General features: G+C 56.5%; 4 protein-coding genes across 4 annotated transcripts; 2 read left to right on the top strand and 2 right to left on the bottom strand.

The window, feature by feature from the left end:
• Window positions 1-1,350: 1,350 nt before the first annotated feature.
• BKCO1_3900022 (uncharacterized protein) lies at window positions 1,351-2,188 on the bottom strand (the record flags this gene model as incomplete). The annotated part of the gene is made up of 3 exons (XM_020275329.1): window positions 1,351-1,854; window positions 1,926-2,052; window positions 2,133-2,188. 3 exons carry the CDS (start codon window positions 2,186-2,188, stop codon window positions 1,351-1,353), a joined length of 687 nt encoding a protein of 228 aa, XP_020128613.1.
• A 1,479-nt stretch (window positions 2,189-3,667) lies between these two features.
• Window positions 3,668-5,093, top strand: BKCO1_3900021 (methyltransferase domain-containing protein; the record flags this gene model as incomplete). Its single annotated transcript, XM_020275328.1, has 6 exons — window positions 3,668-3,706; window positions 3,882-4,241; window positions 4,333-4,493; window positions 4,569-4,794; window positions 4,846-5,012; window positions 5,063-5,093. 6 exons carry the CDS (start codon window positions 3,668-3,670, stop codon window positions 5,091-5,093), a joined length of 984 nt encoding a protein of 327 aa, XP_020128610.1.
• A 2,402-nt stretch (window positions 5,094-7,495) lies between these two features.
• Window positions 7,496-14,595, top strand: BKCO1_3900020 (acetyl-carboxylase; the record flags this gene model as incomplete). The annotated part of the gene is made up of 5 exons (XM_020275327.1): window positions 7,496-7,568; window positions 7,672-7,749; window positions 7,802-7,821; window positions 7,883-8,053; window positions 8,113-14,595. 5 exons carry the CDS (start codon window positions 7,496-7,498, stop codon window positions 14,593-14,595), a joined length of 6,825 nt encoding a protein of 2,274 aa, XP_020128611.1.
• Window positions 14,596-16,919: 2,324 nt separating this feature from the next.
• BKCO1_3900019 (histidinolphosphatase-like protein) lies at window positions 16,920-17,567 on the bottom strand (the record flags this gene model as incomplete). The annotated part of the gene is made up of 1 exon (XM_020275325.1): window positions 16,920-17,567. The coding sequence occupies one exon, from the start codon at window positions 17,565-17,567 to the stop codon at window positions 16,920-16,922; it is 648 nt and encodes a 215-aa protein (XP_020128556.1).
• Between the last annotated feature and the right edge of the window lie 451 nt (window positions 17,568-18,018).

Genomic DNA, 18,018 nt, shown 5'->3' with positions numbered 1-18,018 from the left:
GCACACGCACAACATCCAAACCGACCAGCTGGCTTCCACTTTGTTTTTTTTTTACGACCAAACACAGCCAGGACAGAAGAACGTTCAATCATTGAAAAAAAAAGACTTTTCCTTACAAACAAACAAATCAAAGCACCTTCCTTACGAGCTCCTTCCTTCTTGTTTTTATTTTCCTTGCTTCCTACCTATCGTCCGACCGACAGACCAAACGACCAACCTACTACAAGACAAATTGCCTGAGAAAACCATTTTCCTATTACCCGACTTTCTCTCTCTCTCTTCTTTTGACTTTCTCTTCTTCTGTCCAATTTGAGATTCGTTTCGGTTGTACACAGATTTTTCTCGGTTCTGTTTCTGCTTCTTATCTTCGACTCTTGTTTTTTTCCGAGAGGGGGTTTGATTCTTTGTTTTTTATTTTTTTTATCTTGATTGAGGATGAGAGAAGGGAGGGAAGGAGGGGATTCGATGATGGCAGACTTTCGTTTTTTTTTCTTGGCTGGGCTGGAAAAAAAAAGGGAGGATGACTGCCAAACTGGGAGAAGAAGAAGAAGACGAAGAAGGAAGGAAGGAAACAGTGAGATGAAGGATATGATGATAAAGGTTGTGTGTGGGGAGGAGGGAATTTTTTTATATTTTTTTGGGGGGGGCTGGGCTGGGCTGGGCCAGGGAAATTGTTGGGTTTTTTTTTCGTTTGCTTTTTTTTGGAGGGGGCGAATATACTGAAGTAGTACTACTGGTACTCACCGCCACCGCTGTCGCCGCCGCCGTCGCCGCCGCAACAATACGATGCCGCTGCTTTACCCTGGATGGAAAGGGGGGAAGTGTGTGTGTGTGCTGTTGGCTGGTTGGGCGGTGGAGAGGCTAGAATGATATGAAAGACAGATAGCACACCAAAAAAAATGGAATGATGGAAAAAATTTAATATTTGGGAATTCGGTTTGTGGCTGTGATGTGATGTCGAGTGATGGAAAGGATGGATGGACGGGATTCGATACGTCGCCTGAGCTGGTTGTTGGCCGTGTTTTTCTTGGAGCTACATCGTATGTCGTTCGATCTGTCCTCGTTAGTGGGGTAGCGAAAACATGGAGATAGGTTGTCGTAATGTGTACTTGCTCTGGATATTTGCTGCTTGGCAATCGGTTAGACTCTAGCTGGATCGGGCGATTGGTCGTAATCATCATTTATAGAGGGATGCTGGTGTTGTACTGATGAGATTGTTGCTGGACAAAACGACTACGTTTTCGGGGAAATGGTGGGAAAGTGACTTGATTGCTACAGGTGAAGCTGTCATCTACTAGACTAGGTAGTGACAGTATCAGAAAGTAAGAATCGGCTGCTTTCCAGGGTCCCTCAACCACGGTCAACCTGCTGTGATGAGGTCCACAATCTTGGAAGTATGTAAGAATCCTTGGACAGTTCCTCCAGCACATCCACAGCACAATCGCCGTAGATCCTCATCAAGGCAGTACACTTGTTCAACTTCTTTAGCATACATGCTCTCTTTGCGAGGTAAGCCACGAGCCTCGACTTGATGCCGCTGACGATGCTGGGAGGTTTGCCGTATACTGCGTGGATCATTTCGTGTAGGATCGGATCTAAAACAAGCCGATCCATGATCTTATTTAATTTGTCGCTGGCGTAGGCTTCGAGTCCTGGAATGCCGAATGAGTTTGCCATCGCATACATATTGATGTGCAAATGAATGTTCCTCAGGAGGTCGTCGTCTGCACCCTGGGATTCCGTGTACTCGGCGCAGTGCAGGTATTGCACCATGGGGTAGACGGCCTGGAAATCGTAGCGGAGACCCGGGACGGGATAATTGTACACGAGCTCGATGCGTCTTATCTGCTGTGCCTGCCATTCCGAGTCGTCAGCGCCACATTAATCAGGGCAGTGCCAATTCCTCTCCGTAGAATCTTGCTTACCTGAGGTACACAGCCGAGGGCTTCCATGAGCCAGGCGCTCTTGCAAAGGTGGTAGGAGTTTGCTACGATGACTGGACCGTCCGCACAAACAACCTCAGCGTTGGCCGTGACGCGGTCCTGTAACAACCTAAGAGAGGATCAGTACCGTGGGTCTCCGCAAAACGCGTTTGTGTGGTCGGGCCACGGATGAGGTAGGCTTTTACTTACTCTCTACCCAAGTCTGCGTCTGTAAATACCTGTACGGTGCTTTGCCTCTCCTCCATAGTCGGCTTGGTGGCACGTTGATCGGTTGGACTGAAAAAAGATGTTTGAGAATAGGTTGGCAGCGGAACCCGAATGGCGCAAGACGTGAAGACCGCCCGAATGGTGACTGTGTGCCGGTCCTGCTGACTCCTCAAACTGGTAACCGCGATCGCGGGGCACCGAGGCAGGCACAGTGGGGGGCAAGATAAATTGACCCACCTACATCTATTCCGCATGGATTACGAAATCCTATACCTGGTTGCATTTGTATGTTTTTGATAATTGCATTTACATCCGGATATCTGCTTCAGCTGCATATGGAGAAAGGTCGTTTAAATCTACATCTACGCCCGGATACCTACCTTCGACTACTGTTGGTAAATTTGGCCTTGCACATACGTCGGCATACTTGCTTCAATTGCCTGCAGAATTCGTAGGTCAATTTTTTTCGTCATCCACTGCGCTGGCTTCACTGACTTTCTTTTCTTTTCAACCGCTTCCATCCTCAATCCTCGTCCAACACAGGACCCTGAAGCTGTCAAGCTTTTGACCAACAACGCTACCACTGAGGGATGATACGAGTCCTTTATCCACCAATCAGTATCATATCTTCTTCATTGTCTTCGACAGTGGAAAGGCCAAGCCCACCCGTGAGCAGTACCTGGACGACACGCTTCCAGACGACACCGCCGAGTAGCCAGTGATTGAAGACTGTCTATTTCAATTATCTCTTGGATGACGATATCCGGAATTCGGCGTGGTTGGTGTGGCACCCATTCAGAGACCTCCTCGACTTCAAAAGCATCGCCTTTCCTTCCGGGCATGCTACCCTGCATGACGAGAAAGGGGTTGATGCATATGGCCCGCTGGAAGCTCTACCCGTACAACTGCTGGGGTGAAAGCGGCTGAGAGCAAGAATGGAGAGGGAGATGCTGAAAACCTTTGCCATCGACCAGTGACAGGATCTCCCTTACGAAGACGGCATCGACACCTCCAACTTCAGAAAGACCCCAGTGGTGTCCAGGTACTCTGCGTACATCAATGTCCAGACATGCCAGCCAATCAGACACAAGCGGTTGACCAACCATGGGCCATCGGAACCATCACATTTTCTTCGCGCCGTTCGTGCCGTTTCGTGCAAGATGGCCGATCCGTCTCCCCTCTCTGCAATCCGGCGGCTCAGGTACCCGGCATGATTACTATCCCTGTCGATAGTTGGCCCAACCTGGATTCCAGTAGCCGTCCACCTCTCCTGAGAAGCGGGGCCCCTGTGGGGGCATTGTCGGCTGTTTTCTGTCAATCCCTGCTGCATTGTCTCGTTGCTGCGCCGCACGAACACGGTGATTACGCCCTCCCGCTCTTAAACTATGGCGGCCCGCCCCGTGGGCGCGGAGCCGACTCATTCGATTCCCACCCCCCTTCCCCATCAGCTTGCAGTTCTTTTGTGGCATTGACAACCACCCCCTGCACTAGCGCCCTGCGATTCTTCAAAGATCACAATGTTCACGTCCGAGCAGCACATCGAGGTTGATACTGGGGTAAGCGTCATCCTTGCTGAGTGGAGCTCGTGTACCTTGGCGCAACATGCTGCATGTGGTCGCTGCTGCGCCACGTTACTTGCTTTTTTTCTTCTCCCCCTCCCTTTCCATAATACGAAGAAGCCATTGGCGTTTCCAGCTTCGATCTGACCCGGGGGGGAAAATCTGGCTGTAGTTCGAAACCGACTCGGCCGTCGGCACCATCGAGGACCAGCTGTCGGCGTACTCGCAATCGCTCTCGTCCAGCGTCGTGAACTACCCGGTCGAGAACGGGCGCCGCTACCACGCCTACAAAGATGGCGCCTACTTCATGCCCAACGACGAGAACGAGCAGGACCGGCTCGACCTGCTGCACCACATGGTGATGCTGGCCACGGGCAGGAAGCACTTCTTCGCGCCGATCGGGAAGGAAAAGCTGAAGCGCGTGTTGGATGTCGGGACGGGGACGGGCATATGGGCGATTGAGGTTGCGGACGATCATCCGGATGCCGAGGTGCTGGGCAACGACCTCTCGCCTGTGCAGCCGCATTGGGTGGTATGTTTTCGGTATTCTTTTGTGCGCAGGGAGGAAAGAAGGTGTTGTTGGGTCAATTGGGCTTGGGGCTGACATGTGGGGGTTTTTGAAGCCGCCGAATGTGAAGTTTGAAGTCGACGACGTCGAAGCGCCCTGGACGCACGCTACGCCCTTCGATCTCATCTACGCTAGGCAGCTGGACGGCTCGATTTCCGACTGGCCGGCGCTCATCGGGAACATGTTCAAGTGCACCAGGCCGGACGGCTGGACCGAGTGAGTGGCTGGCTGACTGGCTGGCTTGTGGGGTGCGATTGGTGTGGTATCGTCCCTGCTGACTGTTTTGTCTAGGCTCCACCTCTTCGACACGCACTACAGATCCGACGACGGATCGCTGAAGGCCGACGCGCATATCAACCATTTCCTCGCAACGCTGGAGGAGGGTTGCAAGAAGCTCGGGAAAGAACTGTATCCGGGACCGTTGGCCGAGGGGTGGCTGAAAGATGCAGGCTTCGTCAATGTGCATACACGCGTGTATAAGATTCCTCTGGGCCCTTGGCCCAAGGATCCGAAGATGGTATGGATCGAAAGTGTGGGTGTTGAAACAAATTGCTGACCACTGGTGTAGAAAGAGGTCGGTCTTGTGAATCTGATGCAGTACCTTGATGGACTGGAGGCTTTTTCGTTCCGTATGTTCACCAACGTCCTGGGTTGGAAGCTCGAAGAGGTAAAGGTCATCAATGCGGAGGTGAGGGAGGAGCTGAAGAACAAGTCGATTCATCCGTACTACACGTTGTAAGTGAGCCTTGGAGTTCTTCGAGGTGCCAGTACTGACGGGAATGCAGCCACGTTGCGTACGGTCAGAAACCAGAGTGAAGTTCGTCGTGTCTGGCAATCAGAGAGGATGGTCTCCCGGATGTTTCCTTCGGCGCAGCAGCCGGTAATAGTTGGTGCATTGGTGTAGTGCTAGGATAGGGATATTTTGGAGATGATTCCCCGCGGTGAGGCCGTGGCAGAGATATATGTCTGGCTGTAGGTGTGAAGTAGAAATTCTACTGGGAAGATTTGGGAGGGAACAGCTGGGCGTACCTGCCCAGAGAAGCGGGCCAGGTTGTTTCCTGGTTAAGCATCAGCTGCACAAGGGTTATTTCAAGCTTGCTTCTCTTCTAGCCTCAAGCCTCTTCTTTCTTCTTCAGAACTACCGCAAATCCCTTTCAAGCCAGTCGGATGGCTCTCCAGCTGGCACACTGCGATGTGCTGTGCGTGCCCTTTGCCGTGCCCACCTCGGTAGTTCAGCTTCTAGGCCATCGTGTCCAGGTCGCACGACCAACGCCTCGCCGTTCGCTCGGTGCAGTCCCACATGCAGTCCCACATGCATCTCTTCAGCGGCTTGCGCGACCGCATCATAATCGCACAGCCGCTGCCGAGTCCGCCAGCACGGGCCGCATCGCACACCACGTGGTCGCGTACGGCGGATGCGATGGCCACCATGGCCGACATGGCGGTCATCACGACAACGACGACGACGACAAATCTGGCGGCGGTCACGGTCCATTCTTCTACCCCGCCACCGTCGAGACCCCCGGCTGGTTCCACGGCATCCGTACTTCCACGACGTCAGTTCTGGTTCCTGGTACATACCGACAAAAGATCCAGCATTTTTTGAACCTCTTCCGTTCCGCCATATCCTTCTCCCCTTCTAGCCTCTGGCTTGCCGGTGCTCTAAATCAGAGGGCGAGAGGCGGGTAATGCTCGCTCTCAAAAAAAAAAAAAAACCGCTTCACCTGGGGTGTTTGTCGGCAAAGAGCTAGCATTGATATCGAGGACATACGCTGGCTATCACTCATTCGAGAAATAGCAATCAAGCTTATCTGAAAAGGCAAGGCACCAGGAGGGTGTGAAGCGAGAAGCTATGCAGGACGACATGGGATGAAGTGCAGCGCCAGCGGGGCTGACAAGCATGACAAAGCTGACAGGGCGAGCTTTGCCGAAAGAGGTATGGCGGTATCAGCCGTCGACCCTGAGTGAGCGGCTGAGGCGATATGGCGCACGCAGGAGCTGTAGGGTCTTCCGCGAGGGCGGAGCCGAAAGGGTTCAGGTGCATCGGGTGGCTGGCAAGGATCAATAGCTGAGTACCAGCGAGCGTGTTGCCGCGGACGGAGATCGAGCTACGGCCCGAACGCAAGCTGTACCCCAGCATTTTTCGTTTGGGTGCGTCTGGGCGCTGGAGAAGAGCCCAATGCACCCGCGATCGACGCGAAAAAAAAGAGGCGATTCGAGATCGCTGTCGGCTCGGATCAAGAGAGGCACACTACCTACGGATACGGCGACGATATAGCAGGTGGGCGCTTGCGCCGGCGGAAGGTGGGGGTCCGATCGGTGTTGCATCCCTTCATCAGCCGCCCGCCGCCAGCCGCAACCCCCGGGGCCGAGAGGTCATCCATCCTGATCGCAGTTGGCGGGCCGGAGAATGGGACGCGACGGAGGCGACGGAGGCGACGGTGCCATTTTTAGGCCGGCTTCTGGGGGGATGCGACAGCTGCCAGGTACCAATTGACGGCGGCACAGCGGTGACGGTGCAGAGAGCGACAGGCCACAGGCACACGGCGGCGGCGGCAGGAAGGAACGGAGGCCCGCTCGGTTAAGAATCGGAAGGGATGATCTGTGATTTTGGTGAGCATTTGGATGAGAGGGAGTCGCTTTGTTGGGCCACCGCGTTGAGGGACCACTCCAACCCGACAGCGCAGCTTCCGCTTGCCCGCTTGCCCGCTGCGCAATTCTGTTGCGGCCCGTCAGGGCGCGGTCAGGGAGCCGCCGCAAATGGCGTTCCGATAAACTCCGTCATGGTGCATCGCTGGGGAAGCGGCGTGGAGGCGCCGTCAGCCGCCGCAGCTCTTATCCAGCATCTTGCATTTTCCGACGCGTTGGGGGCACCTGCGAAGCTCGGACGCAAAGCCCATGCAGTTGGCCATAAAGTTCCCCCGCGGCGCGCCAGCCATTCTCACCCGTTGACCTCGAGCTGAACTTCTTGAGCTGCCGCCCTGCCTTCCCCCGTGTGCTTTTGCCTCTTATCTCGCTCCCCGCCCCCGCGAGCTCCCTGCATACACTGGCACCGGTCTGCTTTGCATCTTTTTAATTCTCGATACCCCGTCCGCCTGTTGCGTTAGATCTCTACCTAGTAGATCTCCTTCCCCCCACCCAGTAGACCAGAGAGACGCGCCGAATTCCTCCCGCCGCCTCTCCCAACCCCGACATCCCATCTTCACGCACATTAGAAAATGGGACTTTCAGCAGACTCGGGCGCTCAGCCGAACGGGACACCGTCGAGCTGGGCAGCCAAGAAGAACATCGGTAAGCTCACGGACACCGCGGCGGGCTCCCACGCGCCAGGCGGCAAATCGACCGCCCACGAGCTCCTCTGCGCCCAGCTGCGCAGCCTGCTGACGACCCGCAGGTGAGCACTTCATTGGGCTTAACCACCTCGGAAACGCACCACCCTCGAAGGTGAAGGACTTCGTGGCCAGCCATGACGGTAAGACTCTTCATTCCCGCCGCCCGATTCCAGCCCAGCTAACGCGCGACAGGCCACACCGTCATCACGAATGTAAGAATCGCCTCGCGAGCAGCGGTCATGCGCGGTTGCCTAACGATGCTCTTCTTTGCAGGTCCTCATCGCCAACAACGGTATCGCAGCGGTCAAGGAGATCAGATCGGTGCGGAAATGGGCGTACGAGACGTTCGGCGACGAGAGGGCAATCCAATTCACCGTCATGGCCACCCCGGAAGATCTGCAGGCGAACGCAGATTACATCCGCATGGCCGACCAATATGTTGAGGTGCGTAGCCACCCCGAGCGTTGCGTGAGAGTGGGCGAGAGCTGACAGCGATCAAACAGGTCCCCGGAGGCACCAACAACAACAACTACGCCAACGTCGAGCTCATCGTCGACGTGGCAGAACGCATGGGTGTCCACGCCGTCTGGGCCGGCTGGGGTCACGCCTCCGAGAACCCGAAGCTCCCCGAGTCGCTCGCCGCGTCGCCACACAAGATCGTCTTCATCGGCCCTCCCGGTTCGGCCATGCGCTCGCTCGGAGACAAGATCTCGTCTACAATCGTTGCTCAGCATGCGAACGTTCCCTGTATCCCGTGGTCGGGTACTGGCGTGGACCAGGTCGTCGTCGACGACGGCGGAATCGTCACGGTGCCCGAGGACGTGTACGACAAGGGCTGCACACACTCGCCCGAGGAGGGTCTTGAGAAGGCCAGGGCGATCGGCTTCCCCGTCATGGTCAAGGCCTCGGAGGGTGGCGGCGGCAAGGGTATCCGCAAGGTCGAGTCGGAGGAGAACTTCATCCAGATGTACCGCGCTGCCGCCAGCGAGATTCCCGGCTCGCCCATCTTCATCATGAAGTTGGCCGGCAACGCTCGGCATCTGGAGGTGCAGCTCCTGGCTGACCAGTACGGCAACAACATCTCGCTCTTCGGCCGTGACTGCTCCGTTCAGCGGAGACATCAGAAGATCATTGAGGAGGCGCCGGTGACGGTCGCAAACTCGGAGTCGTTCCAACGGATGGAGAAATCAGCAGTGGCGCTGGGTAGATTGGTCGGCTACGTCTCGGCGGGTACGGTGGAATACCTGTACTCGCACGAGGACGATGCCTTCTACTTCCTGGAACTGAACCCGCGTCTGCAGGTCGAGCACCCCACCACCGAAATGGTTTCTGGCGTAAACCTGCCCGCAGCCCAGCTCCAGATTGCCATGGGCATTCCGCTGCACCAGATCCGCGACATCCGTCTTCTGTACGGTGTTGACCCCCACTCCGCCACCGAGATCGACTTCGATTTCTCCTCTGAGGAGTCCCTCGTCAACCAGCGTAAGCCCAAGCCCAAGGGTCACACGACTGCCTGCCGTATCACCTCGGAAGATCCCGGAGAGGGTTTCAAGCCTTCCAGCGGTACCATGCACGAGCTGAACTTCAGGAGTAGCTCCAATGTTTGGGGTTACTTCTCCGTCGGTACTGCCGGTGGTATCCACAGCTTCTCCGACAGCCAGTTCGGTCACATTTTCGCTTATGGCGAAAACCGTACCGCATCTCGGAAGCACATGGTTGTTGCATTGAAGGAATTGAGCATTCGTGGCGACTTCAGGACGACTGTTGAGTACCTGATCAAGCTTCTGGAGACTCCCGCCTTCGAAGACAACACCATCACCACCGGCTGGCTTGATGAGCTCATCTCGAAGAAGCTCACCGCCGAGAGGCCTGACCCGATGATCGCCGTCATCTGCGGTGCAGTCCAAAAGGCCCACGTCGCTAGCGAGGCTTGCATCACCGAGTACAAGAAGGGTCTGGAGAAGGGTCAGGTTCCGTCCAAGGATGTCCTGAAGACCGTCTTCCCCATCGACTTCATCTACGAGGGCTTCCGTTATAAGTTCACCGCTACCAGGTCTAGCACCGATGCTTACACCTTGTTCATCAACGGCTCGAGGTGCCAGGTCGGTGTCCGCGCTCTTGCGGACGGCGGTCTCCTTGTTCTGCTCGGCGGCAAGTCTCACAACGTCTACTGGAAGGAGGAAGTCGGTGCGACGCGTCTTTCCGTCGACAGCAAGACCTGCCTGCTCGAGCAGGAGAACGACCCCACTCAGCTCCGTACCCCCAGTCCTGGTAAGCTTGTCAAGTTCAGCGTCGCCAACGGCGAGCACATCAGCAAGGGACAGGCCTTCGCCGAAGTTGAGGTCATGAAGATGTACATGCCCCTGATCGCTCAGGAGGATGGTGTCGTCAACCTCATCAAGCAGCCCGGCGCGACTCTCGAAGCTGGCGATATCCTCGGTATCTTGGCCCTGGACGACCCCTCGAAGGTCAAGACTGCCCAGCTCTTCCTCGGCCAGCTGCCTGAGTTTGGTCCGCCTCAAATCATGGGCAGCAAGCCCCCGCAGCGCTTCACCTACCTGTACAACATTCTTCAGGACATCCTCAAGGGTTTCGACAACCAGGTCATCATGGCCGATACTCTTAACGAGCTCATCGCTGTCCTTCGCGACCCTGAGCTTCCTTACGGCCAGTGGAATGCTCAGGCTTCTGCTCTCCACGCCCGCATGCCTCAGAAGCTCGACGCTGCTCTCGAACAGATTGTGGATCGCGCCCACAGCCGTAATGTCGAGTTCCCCGCCAAGCAGCTCATCAAGACTTTCAACCGCTTCCTTGAGGAGAGTGTTGACCCTGCTGATGCTTCCCTTCTCCGCACCACTCTCTCCCCTCTCCTTGAGATTGCCAACCAGTACATTGAGGGCCTGAAGGCGCACGAGTTTGCCATCATGGCTACCCTCGTTGAAGAGTACACTGCTGTCGAGTACCAGTTCTCTTACCGTCAGAACAGGGACGAGGAGATTGTCCTTAAGCTCAGGGATTCACAGAAAGATGATCTTGTACCTATCGTCTACACTGTCCTGTCTCACACCAGGGTTGGGTCCAAGAACAACCTTCTCCTTGCCATCCTGGACTCTTACAAGCCCAACAAGCCGGGTGTCGGAAACGTTGCCAAGTACCTGAAGGAGCCTCTCCGCAAGCTGACCGAGCTCGAGTCTAGGGCTACCGCCAAGGTCGCCATCAAGGCTCGCGAGGTCTTGATCCAGTGCGCCATGCCTTCCCTTGAGGAGCGTACCTCTCAGATGGAGCACATCCTTCGCACTTCCGTTGTCGAGTCCAAGTACGGCGAGAGTGGCTGGGACCACAGGGAGCCTGATTTCGATATCATCAAGGAGGTCGTTGACTCGAAGTACACTGTCTTCGATGTTCTGCCCACCTTCTTCGCTCACTCTGACCCTTATGTCGCTCTGGCTGCTCTTGAGGTTTACACGCGCCGCGCCTACCGTGCCTACCAGCTCAAGCAGATCGACTACCACATCGAGACCGAGGCGCCCTACGTCCTTTCTTGGGATTTCGCCCTGCGCAAGGTCGGCGAGTCTGAATTTGGCCTCCCGGTCGAGTCTTCGCACCCGTCCACCCCCTCGACCCCCAGCGGTGAACAGAGCTCTTTCTTCGGCAAGCGTATTCACTCCATCAGCGATATGAGCTACTTGCGCCGTGGCGCGGAGGGTGAGCCCACCCGCAAGGGTGCGGTTGTGCCTATTCCCTTCCTCGAGGATGCTGAGGAGTACCTGATGCGTGCTCTTGAGGCCTTCCCTACGGTCGGCTCGACCAAGAAGCGGGCTTCCAGCGGCAACAACGGTCTGATCGCCGATCTTGCTGGCAAGCGCAAGCCTGCCCCTAGGCTGGAGAGCGAGGATGAGCTTACTGCCGTCTGCAACGTTGCCGTCAGGGATGCCGAGAGTTTCGATGACACTGAGATCCTGGGTCGCATTACTCCCATCGTCAACGACTATAAGGAGGAGCTCTTGGCTAGGCGCGTCCGCCGTGTGACTTTCATCTGCGGTCACAAGGATGGCACTTACCCCGGCTACTACACTTTCAGGGGCCCCCTCTATGAAGAAGACGCCAGCATCCGTCACATCGAGCCAGCTCTTGCTTTCCAGCTTGAGCTTGGACGCCTGAGCAAGTTCAACATCAAGCCTGTGTTCACTGAGAACCGCAACATCCACATCTATGAGGCTGTTGGCAAGGGCGCGGAGAACGACAAGAGGTACTTCACGCGTGCCGTTGTTCGTCCGGGCCGTCTCCGGGAGGGCATTCCCACGGCCGAGTTCATGATCTCCGAGGCTGACAGGTTGATGAACGACATCCTGGATGCTCTCGAGATTATTGGCAACAACGGCTCTGACATGAACCACATCTTCATCAACTTTTCCACCGTCTTCCCCCTGCAGCCCCAGGATGTCCAGGAGGCTCTCGGTAGCTTCCTCGACAGGTTCGGTCGCCGCGCCTGGAGGCTCCGTGTCACTGGTGCTGAGATTCGCATCATCTGCACCGACGAGCACGGCGAGCCCTACCCTCTTCGCGTGGTCATCACCAACACTGCTGGCTACGTCGTCGACGTTGAGCTCTACGCCGAGAAGAAGTCCGAGAAGGGTGGCCAGTGGCTCTTCCACAGCATTGGTGGTACTACCAAGATTGGCGCCATGCACCTGCGTCCCGTCTCCACTCCCTACCCCACCAAGGGTGCTCTCCAGCCCAAGCGCTACAAGGCCCACATCATGGGCACTCAATACGTCTACGATTTCCCTGAGCTTTTCAGGCAGGCTATTGAGAACTGCTGGCACTCCTCTTGCGCCAAGAGCCAGGCGCTCAAGGAGAAGCAGCCCGTCAAGGGAGAGTGCATCGAGTACAACGAGCTTGTTCTCGACGACAACGACAACCTGGCCGAGGTCAACCGCGAGCCGGGTGCCAACACCATCGGTATGGTCGGTTGGATCGTCACGGCCAAGACCCCTGAGTACCCCAAGGGCCGTAAGTTCATCATCATCTCCAACGACATCACCTTCAAGATCGGTTCCTTCGGCCCGGCGGAAGACAAGTTCTTCCACAAATGCTCTGAGCTTGCCCGCAAGCTTGGCATTCCTCGCATCTACCTGTCTGCCAACTCCGGTGCCCGCATCGGTATGGCCGAGGAGCTGATCCCGCATTTCTCCGTCGCCTGGAACGACCCTACCAACCCCGAGAAGGGCTTCAAGTACCTCTACATCACCGAGGAGAAGAAGAAGGCCTTCGACGAGGGTGACAGGCGCGAGGTCATCACCGAGCAGATCGAGGACGAAGGTGAGGTCAGGCACAAGATCACGACCATTATTGGTGCCGAGGATGGTCTTGGTGTTGAGTGTCTGCGTGGCTCCGGTCTCATCGCTGGTGAGACTTCCAGGGCCTACGAGGACATCTTCACCATCACCCTGGTCACTTGCCGTTCGGTTGGTATTGGTGCTTACCTCGTCCGCCTCGGCCAGCGTGCCATTCAGATCGAGGGCCAGCCCATCATCCTTACTGGTGCTCCGGCTATCAACAAGCTGCTCGGCCGTGAGGTCTACACCTCTAACCTGCAGCTTGGTGGCACTCAAATCATGTACAAGAACGGTGTCTCGCACATGACTGCCTCCGATGACTTTGAGGGTGTGTCCAAGATCGTCCGCTGGCTGTCGTACATCCCGTCCAGCAAGGGTCAGCCCATCCCCCTGTCTCCTACTGCCGAGCACTGGGACCGCGATATCACCTACTACCCGCCGCAGAAGCAGCCTTACGACGTCAGGTGGCTCATTGCCGGTAAGGAGGACGAAGAGGGCTACCTCTCTGGTCTCTTTGACCGTGGCTCCTTCGAGGAGTCGCTTGGCGGCTGGGCCAAGACGGTTGTCGTTGGTCGTGCTCGTCTCGGCGGTCTTCCCGTTGGTGTCATCGGTGTCGAGACCCGCGCCGTTGAGAACGTCATTCCTGCCGATCCCGCCAACCCCGACTCCATCGAGCAGATCACCTCGGAGGCCGGTGGTGTCTGGTACCCCAACTCGGCCTTCAAGACGGCCCAGGCCATCAAGGATTTCAACAACGGAGAGCAGCTTCCGCTGTTCATCCTTGCCAACTGGCGTGGTTTCTCTGGTGGTCAGCGCGACATGTTCAACGAGGTCCTCAAGTACGGTTCCTACATCGTCGACGCGCTCGTCAAGTACGAGCAGCCCGTCTTCGTCTACATTCCTCCGTTCGGCGAGCTCCGTGGCGGTTCGTGGGTCGTCGTGGACCCGACCATCAACCCCAAGTTCATGGAGATGTACGCCGACGAGGACTCGCGCGGCGGCGTCCTCGAGCCGGAAGGCATCGTGGGCATCAAGTTCCGCAAGGACCGCCAGCTCGAGACGATGGCGCGCCTGGACCCGACGTACGGCGAGCTCAAGCGCAAGCTGGCGGACAGCAGCAGCCTGTCCAAGGAGGAGCAGCAGAAGCTGCGGGCGGAGATGACGGAGCGTGAGCAGCTGCTGCTGCCCGTGTACGGCCAGATCTCGCTCCAGTTCGCCGACCTGCACGACCGCGCCGGCCGCATGGCGGCCAAGGGCGCCATCCGCATGCCGCTGCGCTGGCAGAACGCCCGCCGCTTCTTCTACTGGCGCCTGCGCCGCCGCATCAACGAGGAGTACATCCTCAAGCGCCTCGCCGTCTCCGACTCGGGCGCCATCAGCCGCAACGAGGCGCTCGCGCAGCTCGCGGCCTGGTCGGGCGTCGAGGACTTTGCGAACGCCGACCAGGCCGTCGCCGAGTGGATCGAGACCAACCGCAAGGAGGTCGCGTCCAAGGTGGAGAGCTTGACGAGGGAGACGACGGCGTACCAGGTCGCGGAGCTGGTGAGGAAGGATAGGGAGGCGGGCCTGAAGGGCATTTTGGCGGCGTTGGAGACGCTGCCGACGGGGGAGAAGGAGGAGTTGTTGAAGAAGTTGGCGAGTGCGTAGGTTTTTTCTTTTTTTTTTTTCGTCTCTCTTGTGAGATGAGGATAGGAGGGGAGTGGAAGGAAGTTGTAACATGATCAGAGGGTGAGTGCTGTACAAGTTAGCTACTGAGGGGAAAGAGGTTTTGGGTCTGGCGCTGGCGGTGCCATTGCGGTTTGGCTTCATGTGTTCATGATTATATGGGTTTTCTCTTGTTCTTAGCTTATGGTTGTTTTTTACTTGTTTTCCTTTTTTTTTTTCTTTTTGAGAGGTTAAACGTTTACGGGATTTTTTGGTGGTGGTACTTGAGAGGAGCAGAGACTCTGGCTGGGTTTCTCGACTTACTTGCAAAGTATTGCACGGAAATATGAAATATAAACGTACGTAAATTTACATGGAACTCAATGATGCCAACGTCTTCATACTGCAGTCTCTCGTCGGTCTTCTTGTTTGTTTGTCGCGTGATCTTTTTTGAGGTACGCGATGGATGATGTCACAATGGTGTAGGTATTTTCCTTCGGGGTGCTTGCTGTCTGCACCGGTCGGCCTCCAAGTGATTCCAACCTATCATCAGCCGAGGATATTTGAGCGGCGGAGGAGTTTGATGAAGATACTAGAGGTACCCACGTCCATCCTGTACCTATCTATTGTGAGTGGTAGTAGAAATGCGAAACAGTACGGCTGAGGACCATTACTCTCTCAAAGACCCGCTCTGGTGGTTTATACCACGGGGCTTTCTCCATCGTCACTCAAGCCATCATAATCTACAATAGCCTCGCCAGCTTCGCGCTCAGGCGTGTGCGCTCAGACTCGTTTGCGGTAGTGAGTCGTGTCGTCGTTGCATCATCCATTCGTTGTTGCTGGAATGATCGCCTTTCGAGCGAGTGTGGAGGAGGGCGGGCGGTACCGCTATTGTCGTTCCATGATGGCTTGCTTGCTTGTGCCTATGTCTAGTAGCTGTACAAGTGCTGGGTGCGTTTGAGGTAGGTGTATTGGAGGCAGCTTTTTGTGCGTTAGGAAAGACTTATAGAAGGTGATCGAGCGAACCTCGGTACTAAACATATACAAGGAAGGCCACTCAACCACACAGACATGGTTAGGTATGTCTCCACCACACGCTCGTTCATCGAAGCCTCTTCTGCAAAGTGACACCTGGAAGTCTCTGAAAGCATGGGACGTCGGAAGCGACACCACCAGGGGGGAGAAACCTGTCCGAACCGCTCGAATCACGGATGGTAGTTGCGGGATGGTTGGTGAGTGGATGCGGTGCGGTTGGGGGTTTGTGAGAGACGGTGGTCCTTTTCTTTTTTTTTTTTCCTGGTTCAGGAGGGTCGGGCTGGTGTGGTGGATGGGTTTGGGTTGGGTTGTGGGTGAGTATCGGGGTTCGTTCGTGGTGGATTGGGAATGATTCACTTTATTGATGGGTGGGAGGTGTCGAGAGTTCGAGTACGCAGGGTGTTGATATTGATGCATTGATGTGTAGTGTTTGTTAAAATTGTCGACACTGCAAGGTTTAAGTTGCGGTTGTCTACCACTGATGCCTAGGTTTGAGCGTATCGCGTCGTGTCATGCTTTCATCATAAGGACATGCAGTTGGGACTGTTCTTCCCGATCTCAATCCAGCAGGCAGTACGATGCTCCTGCGGGTAATGGAACTCTACGTCCAGATGTCGGGATTCAAACTCTCCATATTCACATCTGGATATTTGTTCAAGTGCAATGCAGGAAGATTGCAGTCTTTGATAGGACACAGGGAGGGTTAAATACAACCGCAGCGCACTGTGCCGTTGTTGCTGATCCGGAGCCCATCGAACTGCGCCTCCACGTGGGATATGAGAAAGGAGTACACGTGGGCAACTACACAAAAACAACGTTAGTCTGGGTGCTACTGCAGTCCGGATCGGGTAAGCGAAATGAGTGAGGGATTTCGGAATAGGAAAGGAAACGAGAAGGGTGATGAGACGAATCAAAGAAAGCCAATATATCGATAAGATCGGAGATAAAATAGTCGGTAGATCCCGAGTTTGCGGCAACCGTGCTTCCAATAGACCATCCGTTGTCGCCAAGAAGAGGAAGGGCATCATTCCATTTCCCGAATCATTAAAACATCCAGCCAGCAGTAAATACCCAATTACCGTCAAAATTAGATGGCGTCGGTGTTGCATCCTCCTTCCAAGCGTGTTGTTGCCTCGTGGAAAGTACGTTCATAACCGGTTGAACAATAACCTTTTCCGCGCCGCCCGCCCCGGGCCCCAACCTTCCCATTAATAACCTTAAACCGCATAACCTCCACATCAACCAAAAAACGTTAGCCCAGCCCAGCCCCATTCCCACACCCACCCAACCCATCAATCCTTCCTCGCCCCATCCATCTTCACCTCAAACAGCTCCTTCGCCAAACTCCTCACGCCCTCATCCTCCACCCCCGCCAACGCCTCCTCAATCGCCCTCACCGTCCCCGGCCTCAAGCCGTCCGGGTGCCGGCTATACAAATCGATGCCCGCCGGCGTAAACAACGTCTTGGCGAAATACGTAACAACCCACTGCCTGGCATCCGGCGGCTGCGTCTGCGCCCCACCACCACCATTTCCACCACCGTCCAGCTCGTCCCCATACCCCAGCACCTCCCACCGACTGCTCGCAATGACCAACCACCCCTTGCCGCGCCAGTCCCACGCCCAGCCCGCGCAGTCGGCGGCGGGCGTGTCGACGCCGTGGACGGATTTGATCTTGGCGGTGGTGCTGCTGCCGTCGAGGGCCTGGTACTCGACCAGGTCGTCGATCTTGGTGCTGTCGGCCACGGGCGTGTAGGTGATGGTCACGTTGCGCTTGGTGCGCCACATGGGGAGCGTGCTGTGCGTGACGTGCCATTTGCCCTGCAGCCAGGCGGGGGCGGGGACGGGCTGCGCGGGGGAGACGCTGGTCGGCGAGGGGGCGGTCGTGATGGGGGCGTGGAGGGGGATGGGGGGGTGGTGGTTGTCGTTGTCGTTGGACATGGCGGCGGCGGGTGGCGGATGGGTCCCGGGGTGGTGGGTCGGGGTGGGAGTGGGTGGATGGCGTGGCGTGGCGGGATGGCGTGGCGGGATTGGAGAGGGTCGGGCGGGCTGTGTGGTGGAGATGTGTGTGGTGGGTATCGTATTCTGGAGAGAGAGGGAAGCGGTTTTGTGGAATGCGGCGGTTTGGGGTACGAGGCTGACGGAGGTTGGGGGTGCAGGGTGCAGGGTGGTGCGGGCGACAAGCGACTGGTGACGCCAGACGCAGGGGCTGCGGCGAGAGGCTTGCTTTCGATGGCGTTGTTGTTGGCTGGGCAGGCCGGGGGGCGACGCGGCGGAGGGCTGGTGCTAAGGCTGGGTGGGGCCAGTGATCCTCGCGAGCCCTGGTCTTCTGGAAAGAACGGGGGGGCCTGAAGGCGGCAGGGCACGCCAGGGCACGGCAGGCCGGCTGCAA

The sequence above is a fragment of the Diplodia corticola genome (assembly GCF_001883845.1).
Source record: "Diplodia corticola strain CBS 112549 chromosome Unknown scaffold39, whole genome shotgun sequence".
NCBI classification, from domain to species: domain Eukaryota; kingdom Fungi; phylum Ascomycota; class Dothideomycetes; order Botryosphaeriales; family Botryosphaeriaceae; genus Diplodia; species Diplodia corticola.
Note: the sequence above shows the minus strand (reverse complement) of the source record. Positions and strands in the feature narration are given on the sequence as shown.